A 14,763-nucleotide genomic window follows, 5' to 3' on the forward strand; every position below is an offset into this window, starting at 1 on the left:
CCTAATGAATGTGTGGATATACTCCAATAAAACTCTTTCATGGACACCAAAATTTCAGTTTCATGTAATTTTCAAGTATCACAAAACATTCTTTTTAAATAAGAAAAAGAAAAAAGTAAAAACCATTCTCAGCTCATGGGCCATATAGAAACAGGCAGTTCATTGCTGCTGATCAATACCTTCTCTACACTCAGCAGCACTACAAAGAACTAAAAGTAAAACTAGAAGAGAAGGTTCTTCTACTAAAGTAACTTATCTTCTTGGGGAGAAAACAGCACAAAAATGTTTCAAAAATATATTCATTTTCTGTACTTTCATGTTTTTTCTGTTACTGATTAGTGCCCTTTTGTTGCAGCTTAAAGAACTCCCTTTAACATTTCTTATAAAGCCAGTGTAGTGGTGATACACTCCTTTAGCTTTTGCTTGTCCAGAAAACTTTATCTCTCCATCAATTCTGAAGGACAGCTTTGCTGGGTAGAGTATTTTTGTTTAGCAGTTTTCTGCTTTAAGCAATTTCTGGATATGGTCCATTTCCTTATGGCTTGCAAAGTTTCTGCTGAAAAGTCTGCTTATAGTTTTACGGAGGTTCCCTTATACATAACAAGTTTTCTCTTGTTGCTTTTAAGATTCTCTCCTTGTCTTTAACTTTTGACACTTAAAATGTGTCTTGGTGTGAGTCTCTTTGGATTAATCTTATTTAAAACTGAGCTCCTGGATCTGGATGTCTGTTTCCTTCCTGAGCTCAGGGAAGTTTTCAGACATTATTTCTTCCAATAAGATTTCTGCCCCTTTTTCTTTTCTCCTTCTGGGACTCCTATGATGTGACTGTTAGTCCACTGATGTTGTCCCATTTGTCCCTTAAGCTATCTTCACTCTTTCTCGTTCTTTTCTCTTTTTTGCTATTCTGATTGAATGAGTTCCACTGCCCTGTCTTCAAGGTCACAGATCCTTTCTTCTGCTCATCTAGTCTGCTACTGAAGCCCTCTAGTGTATTTTTCAGTTCATTATTGTATTCTTCAGCTCTGTGACTTCTATTTGATACTTTCTTATATTTTCTCTTTGTTGAATGTCTCACTTTATTCATGCATTATTCTCCTGAACTTGGTAGGCATTTTTATGACTGTTATTTTGAACTCTTTATCAAGTAAATCACTTATCTCCATTTCATTAAGGTCTTTTTCTAAGGTTTTATCTTGTTCTTCCTTTTAGAATACATTCCTCTATTTCTTCATTTTCTTTGACTCTCTGTATTGGTTTTTATGCAGATAAAATAGCCACCTCTCTCAACCTTGAAGGAGTGACCTCATGTAGAAACTGAACCTTATTGGGGTGCCTGGGTGGCTCAGTTGGTTAAGCATCCAACTCTTGATTTCAGCTCAGGTCATCATTTCACAGTTCACAGGTTCAAGCCCTGTGTTGGATTTTGTGCTGACAGTGCAGAGCCCGCTTGGGATTCTCTGTTGCCCTCTCTCTATCTGCCCCTACCATGCTTATGCTCTCTGCCTCTCTCTCAAAATAAACATGTTTTTAAATGTTAAAAAAGAAAGAAAGAAACTGAACCTTACTGTTCAGCCCTGCCCTAGTTCTTGATTGTCTTTCAAACCTTTGATTGTCCAAGCAGCCTACTTTATTCTTAGAGACTCCTAGTAGTTGAGGGTATGCCAAGATCTCTCAGTATCTCAAAGAAGAAAATCTCAGTCAGCACCTAGATTCAGGCTAATTGGACTCTCAGCCCACAGCTTTTAAATTATGCAAATATACCTCTTTCAAGGGAACAAGGCGACGTGGGTGTTTCTGTTTGCTTCTTCTGCACTGAGCCCTGCAGTGATAGTCAGTTAAAAATTGGTTTTTGTTTGTTACTTACTATCCATTCAATCTGTAAACACAAGTCCCACTGTCACCTGAGCCAAATTATTAAAAGATGTGTCTTCTGGGTGGAAGCCACAAAAACTAGGAAGCCAGATAGGCACACAAGCTCCTTTCTCAGAAACACCTGCAACCTGGGGCAGAGGAAAGAGAGCATGAAGATGGCACCTGTCAGTCTCCCTAGTCTCCGGAGAGAACAGTCGCTGCCCCCCTAGATGTGTGTTTAATTAGAAGCCTACTCTTCTAATAATAAAGATAAGCCAATAAGCCTCTATCACAGAAAAACTAGAGGTGTCTTTCAGTCTCTTGCTGCACTGTGCCCTGGGGGAGCAGCCAATTAAGAAGTGTTTCTCCATTTGTTACAGTCCTATGTATGGGACCTGCAAACATAAGCCCCACAGGCCACCAACCACAGCCAGGTAATCAAGGGGTGTGTCCTGGGTGGCAGTGACACAAACCAGAGCACTGGAAACGTGCACAAGTTCTTTTCTGGGAGATGCTGGCAACCTGGAGCGAGGCAGAGGGAAAGTGCAAAGATGGAGCCCACTGGCTTCTGTCTTTGGAGAGTGTGTCTGTATGCCTCTAGATGTATGTTAAATGAGACGCCTGCCCCTCGGGCTGAAGCTTTAAGATAAGTAACATAGGCCACTTTCACAAAGACTGGGCGCTTTTCAGGCAGCTGCCTCTGGGTCAGCCCTATGGGCGTTAAAGACATAAGGCCTCTTGGCCTTAAAGCTAGATGTTCAGGAAGCTCATCTCTCAGGTGCAGGTCGCAAAAACTGGGGTGCCAGCTGTAGCATTCAGTGCCCTCGCATCTCCAGTAGCTCAGAGCTAAGTTCTCTCCTGACCACTGGATACTGTGCCAGGGATGAATTTATGGCAAGACTGTGTCTCAGCCTCTCCTATCTATTTCAATGTGGGTTTTTTCTCATTTGTCCAATGTGTAGGAGTTGCTCATCTAGTTTTCGGATTTCTTTCAGAGGAAACTGTTTTGTATGTAGCTGCAGATTTGGTGTGTCTGTGGGAGGAGATTCAGTATCCTCCTACATCACCATCTTGAACCAGAACCCATTGTATATGACCAAGTATAAAATTATGTGTCTCAAAGTTAAAAGTGTGCTAGGTGAGACTATTAAATGCATGAAGGGTCATTCTTGACAGAATATGGAATCCAGGACAATCGGGTCAATATAAATACAGTCAGTCAGTGGGGTAAGGTGAAAAGGAAATAGGGATCTTCTCTGTCTTGACCAAAGCTCAAGTTTTTCTATATAGTACTTTAAAAACTCTCCCCATGCTGCTGCTTCTCCCAATCACTAGCTGGCTATGTAAAACTGGTTACTACAGCAGCAAGAGTACTCAAAGTCCAGAGCCTGAAGCAACTGCCTCATTCACTATACCAGGGATGGTGCTGACATTAAGACTGCACATAGAGGGAGATGAAACATATTCAAGTCATATACTAGACTGGTTTTTTTTTTTCCATTTAATGTGTCTCCTACTTAACTGTGGCTACTCTAAATTTAAAAAAAATTTTTTTTAACGTATATTTATTTTTGAGAGACAGAGAGAGACAGAGCACGAGTGGGGAAGGAGCAGAGAGAGAGGGAGACACAGAATCCAAAGCAGGCTCCAGGCTCTGAGCTGTCAGCACAGAGCCCGACGCGGGGCTGGAACTCACGAACCATGAGATCGTGACCTGAGCCAAAGTCGACGCTTAACTGACTGAGCCACCCAGGCACCCCAGGATACTCTAAATTTTCTTGGTAGTCACACAGAAATATTCTTTTTTTTAAGTTGATTTATTTATATATAGAGAGAGGCAGAGACAGAGCGCACGAGTGAGGGTAGGGGCAGAGAGGGAGGAGAGAGTGGGAATCCCAAGCGGACCCCTTGCTGTCAGCGTGAGCCCAACGCAAGGCTCAATCTCATGAACCACGAAATCATGATCTGAGCCAAAATCAAGAGTTGGACACTTAGCCAACAGAGCCACCCAGGCTCCCCAGTACAAAAACATTCTTAATCAGCTTTTTACTGAAATTCATCAGCTCTCCACTCATTTTAAAACTGCTTAATTTTAGGACTTTGTGTGCTTTGTGATTATTTTTAAACTGTTCCAAAACTAAAACTTAATAAATTTAGATCTGTTAGGTATCCTGGGATATGGTATGTGTGAAAGACATGACAAAACAAAGCTGAAATATGAACTACTGGCTAGAGTCCAGCCATCTGATGATAGAAATTTAAACTATAAAAAACCAGCCTTACTCTTTTCTTTATTCTAACCCACACAGGAATAATATATATTTTACTTCTGCTGCATCAATATTTGTGGATATTCCTGTTCATGAGCAAACAAAAATGAAGCCAAATTTTCCAATCTCATTTTAATATTATTATAATATTCCCTCATGATTTTCATCTTAAAGGGAAATCAATCATTCATTATTCTGGCTTTTTATGAAAACCAGGAATGTGCATGGTATATTAGACATTTAGTAACTATTCTGTTCGTGTGACAGATCTTTTGATAATTAAAAAAAAAAAGATTACAAAGTTAAATATCAAAATGTGTGGAAGCAATTAAAAAATATGATTTCCAAAGGGAAAAAAAATAATCTTCCTCAAATGACCAAATATCTTCAGTGAGCTGCCTCAAGTCTTGCTTCATTTTCACTGTCACACTGGAAGCAAAACACATTCTTAAAGTTACTGACATAATTTAGATTTTATCTGGGTATCAGAAATAATTTCACAGGTACAAAAAGATTTTACTACCATAAAAACCAGGAATATATTTTATAACCTTTTTTCCCTATCTTACACAGAGGCCTTCTTTAATCTCTCCCACATCTCCCAAAACAAAGAGCTAAAACTAATTTAAAAGGCTCTTAATCTAAAATTCAATGCAATTAGTGGAAATTTTATATACCTTCTTTCTGATTATAAAAGACGTTCTACTCTATAAAGACAGGAAGTTTTGCCCATTTTATTCATTACTGCGTCCCTTCCATATAGGACAGTGTCTAACTCATAGCAGAGGTCAATCAATACTTGTTGAATAAATGTATATAAAGTGTATTAGAAAATAAAGGAACATATAAGAAAGAGTAAAATATTTCCTTATAATCTCAGCATTTAGAGAATCAACATTTTGGTATACTCTTTTAGTTGCTTCATTATTTGCAACATGGGTGAGATGCAAAGTACAGAACATATTAAATAATACCATAGGGCAATCAGTAAGATCCCAAATGAGGGAAATCTATAATATAAATGACTTATATTCCTTCACAAATAAATGACGTCTAGACTGAGTTTCCTAAAAAGTAGGGAAGAGGGTCAGGAAGTGTAAGTGTAAGAGGGTCAGGAAGAGTGAACCAGGAAAGGAGGGAAAGCCAATTCAAGGGTGTGTTATGGAGCTGACTGCTGCTTTAGACAACGGGGGCGCACTTCTCCTTGGCCCATCTAAGAAACCATGTAGTTTGTGTCTCAGAACTGACCACCCAAGACAATGGAGAAGAGAGTATTTATCTACCAAGTCTCAACAAAGAGTAAACTCCTTTGTACCTCCATACGTGTGTACATGCCCATATGGTCGAGTGGTCTCTTGCAAAGGTCCCATGCTACAGTAGCAGAGATGCTCTAAAGTAGGAAGCAAGGGATGCATTGTATAGTTGAGGTCTCTTCCTGCCAGGCTAGACCTCTATTCTAACTGCTGCAGCAACAATCTGAGCAAAAAGGGGAAAGGGGGGCTGAGAGATGTAAACAAGGCATAAAACTCTTCTTGTACAAATGGTAAGAAAAAAGAGAGAGAGAAAAAAAAAAACGCTGTTAAGACTTAAGAGGTAACAAATACAGTGTATGACCATCTTTGGAGGTTGGTTTGAACAAACAAACTATACATAATGTTTTTTAGAGAAGGAAATTTGAACAGTGCCTAGATATATGCTATTAAGAAATAAATGCTATTTTCAAAAAATGTAGCATTTAAAAATTATTGTTATTGGTTTTTGGTTTTTTTAGTACTTATCTTTTAGACACACACAGGTATTTACAGATTAAATGATATGTCTGAATGGCTTTAAAACAATCTAGAGTGAGGAGAAGAAATAAGAAAGTTATAAATGAAATAAGATTGGCCATGTGTTGGGGTGACTGGGTAGCTCATTTGGTTAAGCATCCAACTCAGGTCATAATCTTGTGGCTCATGAGTTTGAGCCCGCATTGGACTCTGCACTGACAGTATGGAGCCTGCTTGGGATTCTCTCTCTCCCTCTCTCTGCCCCTTCTTTGCTCTCTCTCTCAAAATAAATAAACTTAAAAAAAAAAAAAAGATTGGCCATGTGTTGACAACTGTTGAAGCTAAGTGATAGGTATATATAGGCTGATTTATAATTGATTTTATTCTCTGCATTTTTATATTTGAAAATTTCTATAACAAAATATATAAATATATAGATTTCCTGTACTGCTGAGAGGTGATAGTTCTACCTGGAGTTTTCATTTGTCCTAGAAATATTTAATGTTAATAAATATGGGCAAAACATTATAAACTCCCTGGTTAGAAAACATAACTCTTGCTGGTTCCCCAAGCTCACACTGCTATTTCACGTCTCTATTCTGACCATACAATTTACTCAATCCGAATGATGCCCTTTCCCTCTCAAATACATGATGAATTGCTATTCAGTTTTCTTCTTTTTTTTAAATTTTTATTTATTTTTGAGAGACAGAGACAAGCTGAGGAGGGGCAGAGAGAGAGAGGGAGACACAGAATCTGAAGCAGGCTCCAGGCTCTGAGCTGTCAGCACAGAGCCCAACGCGAGGCTCAAACCCACGAACCATGAGATCATGACCTAAGCCAAAGTCGGACACTCACTGACTGAGCCATCCAGGCACCCCTATTATTCATACTTCAAAGCTTAACTCAACTGCTGCCCCCTTTAGGATATCTTCTTTAAACATACCCTGTAAAAGAACAGTTTCATTTTTATATCCTACTCCTGTACCATATACAACTGATTTCTGCTAATTGTGGCATTTATGCTCTATAAAATTGCCATGAAAAATGAAGTGCTGAATACTGACCTATTTCTCCTGGGGGAAATACAGGGTTGGGTTTCTTGAACCTCTGGTCACAACATTTTTGTTAACTGATCGATATATAAACTTGATTTATGTGCGTTTCTGTTTAAGACATTTTATTCTCTCTCTCTTTCTCTCCTGCCCTCCCTCCATGGACACTTGTTTAAAGAAAGAAAACTGAAACAAAAAGGCAGAGTCTTCGTTTGCTTGACTTCAGCTGGCCAACATATGTAATGGGTGACTCAAATTTTTGCTGCTCTGCATGTATCTGCAGATGACTCAAAAGCACTGCAAGTACTGATTATGGGATTACAAGTACCTTTTAGTGAGGATGCAAACTTGCAAACACAAAATTTGCAAATGAGGACTGACTGCACATTCTTTTTTCCACTTTTAAAAATTGAGGTGAAATTCCATTAACATAAAATCACCATTTCAAAGTATCCATCCAGTTCAGTGGCATTTAATACTTCGGTGTTGCATAACTACCACCTCTATCTAGTTCTAAAACCTTTTCATCACTCCAAAATAGAAATTCTCACACCAATTAAGCAATCTGTTCTCATTCCCCCAACAAGCTGTTGGCAACTAACAACCCACTTTCTATCTCTATGGATTTACCTATATTAGATATTTCACATAAATAAAATCAGAGGATATGTGGCCTTTTGTCTTTAGCTTGTTTCACTTAACATAATGTTGTTAAGGTTCAACCACATCTGAATAATATTCCATTGTATGTATACGCTATACTTTGTTTATCCATTCATCTGTTAAATGACATTTGGGGTGTTTCCATTTTTGGGGTATTGTGAATAGTGTTGCTGTGAATATTCGTGTACAGGCACTCATTCGAGCACCTGTTTTCAATTCATTCGGGCTTATACTACTAGTGGAAGTGTTGGGTCGTACGGCTAATTCCATGTTTCTGAGAAATGGACAAATTGTTCTCCATAGTGTTTGCACCATTTTACATTCTTACCAGCAATAGATGAGGGCTTTAATTTCTACACATAATCACCAACACTTCTTTGTTTTTTAAATATGCGTGTGAGGTAGTATATAGTGTTTTTGATCTGTATTTCCCTCATGCTTAATGACATTTAGCATGTTCTCATGTGCTTATTGGCCATTTGCATATTTATCTGGAGAAATGTACATTCAAGTCCTTTCCCATTTGTTAATTGAGTTGTTTGTCTTTTTGTTGAATTATAAGAGCTCTGGTAGTTTGTGTCTGGAAATTTTTCCATCTTTATCTAGGTAATTCAATTTGTTGGCATACAATCCTTCATAGTAGTCTCTTATAATCCTTTTTATTTCTATAAGTAGGTAGTAATGTCCCCACTTGCATTTCTGATTTTAGTTATTTTGCTTCTTTTTTTTCCTGGTCTAGCTAAAGGCCCCTCATTTTTTTGGATCTTTTCGAAGAATCAAATTTTGCTTGTTGATTTGCTCTATTGTTTTTCTATTCTCCATTTATTGCTGCATTAACATTTATTATTTCTTTATTTCTCTATCTTTGGGTTTTGTCTGCTCTTCTTTTTAGTTCCAACACCCGTTTTTAGGAAACTGATTTGAGATCATTCTTCTTTTTAAATGTTGGTGGTTATAGGGGCGCCTGGGTAGCTCAGTTAGATGACCAACTCCGCTCAGGTCATAATCTCGCAGTTCATGAGTTTGAGCCCCGTGTCAGGCTCTGTGCTGAGAGCTCAAAGCCTGGAGCCTGCTTTGGATTCTGTGTCTCCCTCTCTCTCTCTGCCCCTCCTCCACTCATGCGCTCTCTCTCTCTCTCTCTCTCTCTCTCTGTCAATCTCAGAAATAAACATTTAAAAAAACTTTTTAAATGTTGGTGTTTATAGCTATGAGTTTCCTTCTATGCACTACTTTGCAGCACTGCATAAGTTTTGTTAAATTCTATTTTCTCTTTCATTTATTCAAAGTATTTTCCAACTTCTCTTGTGATTTCTTCTCTGATCCAGGGGTTAAGTGTATGCTGTTTACTTTCCACACATTTATGAATTTTCTAGTTTTCCTTCTGTTACATATGGATTGTTTCATTCTATTGTAATCAGAAAAGATACTCTGTATCATTTTAATATTTGAAATTCATTAAGATTTATTTCATAACCTAATATACAGTCTATCTTGTCTATTCTGGAGAATGTTTGATATGCACCTGAAAAGACTGTATTCTGCTGCTCTTGAGTGGAATGTTCTATAAATGTGTATTTGGTCTAATTGGCTTATAGCATTAAGTCCTCTTTCTTCACTAACCTTCTTTCTAAATGTTCTATCCATTATCAAAATGGCAGTACTGAAGTCTCCGACTATTACTGAAGAACTATTCTTCCCTTTAATTCTGTCAGTTTCCTTCATATATTTTGGGGTCGGTCATTTGGTATGTATATATTTACCACGCTTATATCTTCTTGAGGAACTAATCCTTTTATCAATACATAATGTCTTTGTCTTGAAAGAGTTATTTTCTTAATGTCTAATTGGGGGATTATAATTAACATCTTTTTTTTCTTAATGTTTATTTATTTTTGAGAGTGAGTGAGAGAGAGCGAGCGCGCCCTAGTGTGTGAACGGGGCAGAGAGAGAGAGGGAGACACAGAATCCCAAGAGGCTCCAGGCTGAGTTGTCAGCACCAAGCTCGACACAGGCCTCAAACCCACGAACCCTGAGACCATAACCTGAGCCAAAGTTGCACGCTTAACCAGCTGAGCCACCCAAGTGCCCTGAGACAGTTAACTTAAAGTCATTATCTAGTAAGTGCAATGCTTGGGCTTCCTCAGGGATGGTTTCTGTCAATTTCTTTTTCTTTCTATCGATGGGTCATTTATTCCTGATTATTAGTATGCCATGAAATTGTTTTATTAAAGATTGAACATTTTGAATATTATAATGGGGTAATTCTGAAAACCAGATTCTCCCTATTTCCCAGTGTTTGGTGTGATATACATTGTGGAAGACTACATTCATCAATGTTTAGTGGTTTTTTTCCAAAATATTTTTTTTGCAAAGGCTGTGTTCTCTGTTTTGTGTCATCGTTGAAATTTCTGTTCTATTATCTAAATAGTAAGTGACCGGACAAAGACTTATTCAAATGTTTGAGGCAAGGGGCGCCTGGGTGGCGCAGTCGGTTAAGCGTCCGACTTCAGCCAGGTCACGATCTCGCGGTCCGTGAGTTCGAGCCCCGCGTCAGGCTCTGGGCTGATGGCTCGGAGCCTGGAGCCTGTTTCCGATTCTGTGTCTCCCTCTCTCTGACCCTCCCCTGTTCATGCTCTGTCTCTCTCTGTCCCAAAAATAAATAAAAAAAAAAACGTTGAAAAAAAAAATTAAAAAAAAAAAAAATGTTTGAGGCAAAAAGAATGAAAACAAAACAAAACAAAAAAAAACACCAACTCTCTTAATGTTTGCAGACTGGCTCTGAGCTGGGGACCTCCTTTAATTTTTAGCTAGAGCTGCTACATCTCTGCCTTAACTTTCACTACTTCCCTGCATGGGGCACAAAGATCAGCAAGAAGTACAAGCTCACTCAAGTGTTTTCCAAGCATGTGTCTGGCCCTGGGCATGCATGCCGCACTCTGGATTTCCAGGTATACGCAATGGTTCTTCGAAGCTTCTACACCCTGAAATGTCTTCCCCCAAAGTCTCCTCCTTTCTAGGCTTTTTAGTCTGTCTGCTGCTTGTCCCATCTGCAATCACTTGGCCCAATGACAACAAGTACCATATGTCTTTAAATCTTTCCAGTAGATGATACCTGGCTACAATCTCCTCAACCCGGTACCCTGGTTGAGGATTGGCTCATTAGACTGTGGGCTCCTCTTTTATACTGCTAAAGACTGGAATAATACGTGACATTCAGTCAGTACACAATGAATATAATTATTGCATGGACCTATAACGTTTAGGCAATACAAAGAAGAACATAAAAAAATTAATATCATAATCTTATTTTTCCCTTTAGCACTTACGTTCTGGTTGTTTTTCATTAGGTGTTATGGATCGCACAAAATCTTGGGGGGTCATAAACACTTCAGATTCACCAGGTTCATTGATTACTTTCAAGGTGGCAAAATAGCGGAAGATCTTGTCTGGTGTGGAATATGCTCGAATCCTATTCTCATATTCCATCACCTGAAATTAGAAATTCAGAGTGTTACTATATTAAGCAGTTCTCATTTTCATATATTTTCCATCTTATATCTGGAGTTATTCTATTATACATTTTTTTTCTACAACTGATTTTTTATACTAGACATAAACTTGAATATCAAAAACTTTTCAACCTTTCCCCTCTGATATAACATTCATATTCCAGTTGAGAAAACGCTTAACTTTTGTTTAGAATTTTTTGTGAATAATTTTCTAATTTCTTAAATTACTGAAAGCCACAATTTGAAAATATCATATAATTCAAAAGGTCTCAGTAATAGGGTATAATGACACATACACGGAAGCCTACAGATTCCAAAATACCAAGTTTTTTTTTTTAAAGGGATTGATTTTACAGTTTTTACTTTGATGCAATTTCTTAAATCCTAAAACAAGACAGAATTAGGAATCCATAGGTTTAAACAGCTAATGATCTTTCAAACACAAAGTACATTGAATTATAGCATTAAAAAAATAAAACTACACATCATGGAAACTCAATTAACAAGTCTGAGGCAAAAAACCTTTTACTTTTGACTACAAAATCCTTTATATATATCACATTTATTTTTTTATTTAAAAAAAGTTTATTATTTTGAGGGAGAGAGTTACATGAGTGAGGGAGGGGCATAAAAAGAGAGAGAGAGGGGGAGAGAGAATCCCAAGCAGGCACTGCGCTGACATTGGGGCTCAATCTCACAAACCATGAGATAAGGATCTGAGACAAAATTCAGAGTTGGATGCTTAACTGACTGAGCTACCCAGCCACCCCTACATATGCCACGTTTAGAAAAGAGCAGAGCTGGGAAGAACACAAGTAAATACTTGAATAGTAACAAAATCAAATATGGCATATATTAAACTAAAAGGGTATAATATTAATAGGCCCATTTTTTATCTGGCATCCAAGCTGTGATTCTGTGTATGCAACATACAAAACAGTGCATCTTCTGCATAATCTTATCTTACAAATATAGGTATGAGAAAAATCTTTACCAAAATACCAGCTACACAGCACTCTGGTGAAAAGATTTCTCTCATACCTGAATTTTAGATGTTGAGATAGCCAAAAATAAATAGTAGCTTATAAATAACCAGTAGGAAATGTCAAGGCAATACAATCTAAAAATCCAACAGTTCAAAGTCTAAAAAGCAATTTGCTAATATTAAAAAAATTATTAATGTTTTTAATTTGCCATATTAACACAACTAATACTGTAATTGCCACTCCTGGCTAAATGGTCACTTTGAGGTCACTGACTGCAGCCGTTCAAGAGTCTTAATTCCACTACCTGATATGCTTTCAGCAACTAGGAAAGGGTCTCTAATTTATAACTATACATGACAGGAATCTTCCAAGACTCATTTGCATTAAAATCTGAGTACTGTCTATCAAAAAACATTTTGCATGTGGCAAACACACTAAGCCTTAAGACATAGCTACAAGTCTTAACTCAAAGGCCCTTTTATATTATATTGTAACTACCTGCCGGATAATACTGGCTATAGAAGAAATAACTTCAGGACATCTGTATTCTTGTTCTTCAGAATAACGACAACAAAAATAATCAGTTTGTAATGTTTAGGGTATAAGCTATAGCTACTGCCAAAGATGTTTTTGTGAACTAAAAACTTAAGTCAATCTTATACAAGATAAAGATAGAAAGACAACAACTTACAAGTCAATAATTTTCAGATTCAAACCAGATTTGTTGATTGTTGCAAGTCCCTAAATTATGTTTCTGAATATTATTAGTTTTGGTTTCAAACAATAGGCCAAGGAAAGTAATAGACTTTTTGCATTCCCATATTGTTAAGAGTTTAATATAGACGTACTGTATAGTACATATTTTATTTTTTTTCACTTAGTAATGTATCTTGGAGATCACACCATAACAAATGATATAATGATACAAAGCAGTCTCCTTTTAAGTGGCTTTATTCAAAGGAATTCTAACAAACTATTTCATAAAGCGTTTGGAATATAGCATCCAAGATAATAATGGCTTAGAAGCCAAGATATATAGAAAAGTGGTTAAGAATTCTGAGATGGTTAGCCTGGAGAAAAGATTTACTAAGGGAATTATAATAGTTACATTCAATCATTTACTTAAAACATTCTGGAACTTCATGATGCTAATGCTAAGACAGTTCTCTTCAATAAAACTGCTGGTCCCAAAACCAGTTCTCGGGTTTAATTTTGGTACAATGCTTAAGGAAAACCAAGGCTATAATATCTTGAGACCAAGTGAATGCAAGTGACTGTGAATCCCTGTGGGCCCTGATGTCAGAACTCATACATAAGCTTTGAATGCAGACTGCAGTCAGACCTTGGAAAAGGTAGCACGCAGAAAGATCTTGTAATAAATTAGTGTCTGGCACATTTTCTTTCAAGAGGTGATTTATAACACCCAATCTGTACCCTAACAGCTGTTTTCCATGTTAAGAACTCCCTCTCTTTTTCATCTAGTGAATTTCTGGCCATCCATAGTAACAATCATCTATTACAGGATGACCTCTTGAAGTTTTATGAAATTCCAAGCCCTATGACACCAGTCTCACTGAATATAAAGCAAATTAATTTCTGGCGGAAAAATTAAGGAAACTGCCTAATTATAGTAACAAAAGAAAAGAGAATAAAAAAGAATGAAGACAGCTTAAGGGACTATATATAGCACATCGTCAAATGGACCAAAGTGCACATTAAAGGGATCCCAGAAGGAGAGAGAATGAGAGAAAGAGGCAGAAAACTTATTCAAAGAAATGACTGAAAATATCCCAATCTGGGAAAAGAAACAGACATGGAGACCCAGGAAACTCAAAGAGTCCTAAACATGATGAATCCAAAGAAACACACAATGAGACACATTACAGAGTTTTCCAAGAAAATAAAAGCTGAAGGAGTTCATCAACACTAGATCACTCTTACAAGAAATGTTAAAGGTAATTTCTGAACCTGAGGTGCCTGGCTGACTCAACTGGTAGAGCATGTGGCCCTTGATCTCAGGATCATTGAGTTCAAGCCCCATGTTGAGTGTAGAGACTACGTTAACTTAATTTTTGTAAACTTTAAAAAAAAGTTTTATTTATTTTTAAGAGACAGAATGTGAATGGGGGAGGTGCAGAGATAGGGGGAACAGAGGATCAGAGCAGGCTCCTCACTGACAGCAGAAAGCCCAAGGTGGGACTCGAACTCAAAAACCCTAAGATCATGACCTAAGCTAAAGTTGGACGCTCAACTGAGTGAGTCACCCAGGCGCCCCAATAAACTTATTTCTTCTTTAAAGGTAATTCCTGAACCTAAAACAAAGAGACATCAGTATAAGCAAAACATATAAAAATGTAAAACTCACTGGTGAAGGTAAATATATAGTTAATTTCAGAACACTCTTAATTTTGTAATGGTGGTGGGTAAATCACTTCTCATTAACATGGAGATTTTTTAAAAAGTATTAAACATAACTATAATAATCTGTAAATGGATAAACAATGTAAAAAGACATAAATTATGATATTAAAAACATAAAAGTATAAATGTAGAGCTTTTGTATACATTAGAAGTTAAGCTGTTATTGCTTAAAATACACTGTTACAAGATATTTTATGTAAGCCCCATGGTAATCATAAAGCAAAAACCTACACCAGATA

General features: G+C 37.2%; 1 protein-coding gene across 8 annotated transcripts in view; it reads right to left on the reverse strand.

Annotated features, from left to right (window-relative positions):
* The window catches only part of MICU1 (mitochondrial calcium uptake 1), a 246,943-nt gene that overhangs the window by 150,272 nt on the left and 81,908 nt on the right, over nucleotides 1-14,763 (reverse strand). For all 8 annotated transcript variants that reach the window (XM_042960435.1, XM_042960438.1, XM_042960433.1 and 5 more), the window contains exon 4: nucleotides 10,935-11,097. In XM_042960435.1, the coding sequence (XP_042816369.1) occupies nucleotides 10,935-11,097 (163 nt within the window). The remainder of the gene's footprint in view (nucleotides 1-10,934; nucleotides 11,098-14,763) is intronic.

This window comes from Panthera tigris, chromosome D2 (assembly GCF_018350195.1).
Source record: "Panthera tigris isolate Pti1 chromosome D2, P.tigris_Pti1_mat1.1, whole genome shotgun sequence".
Classification (NCBI taxonomy): Eukaryota; Metazoa; Chordata; class Mammalia; order Carnivora; family Felidae; genus Panthera; species Panthera tigris.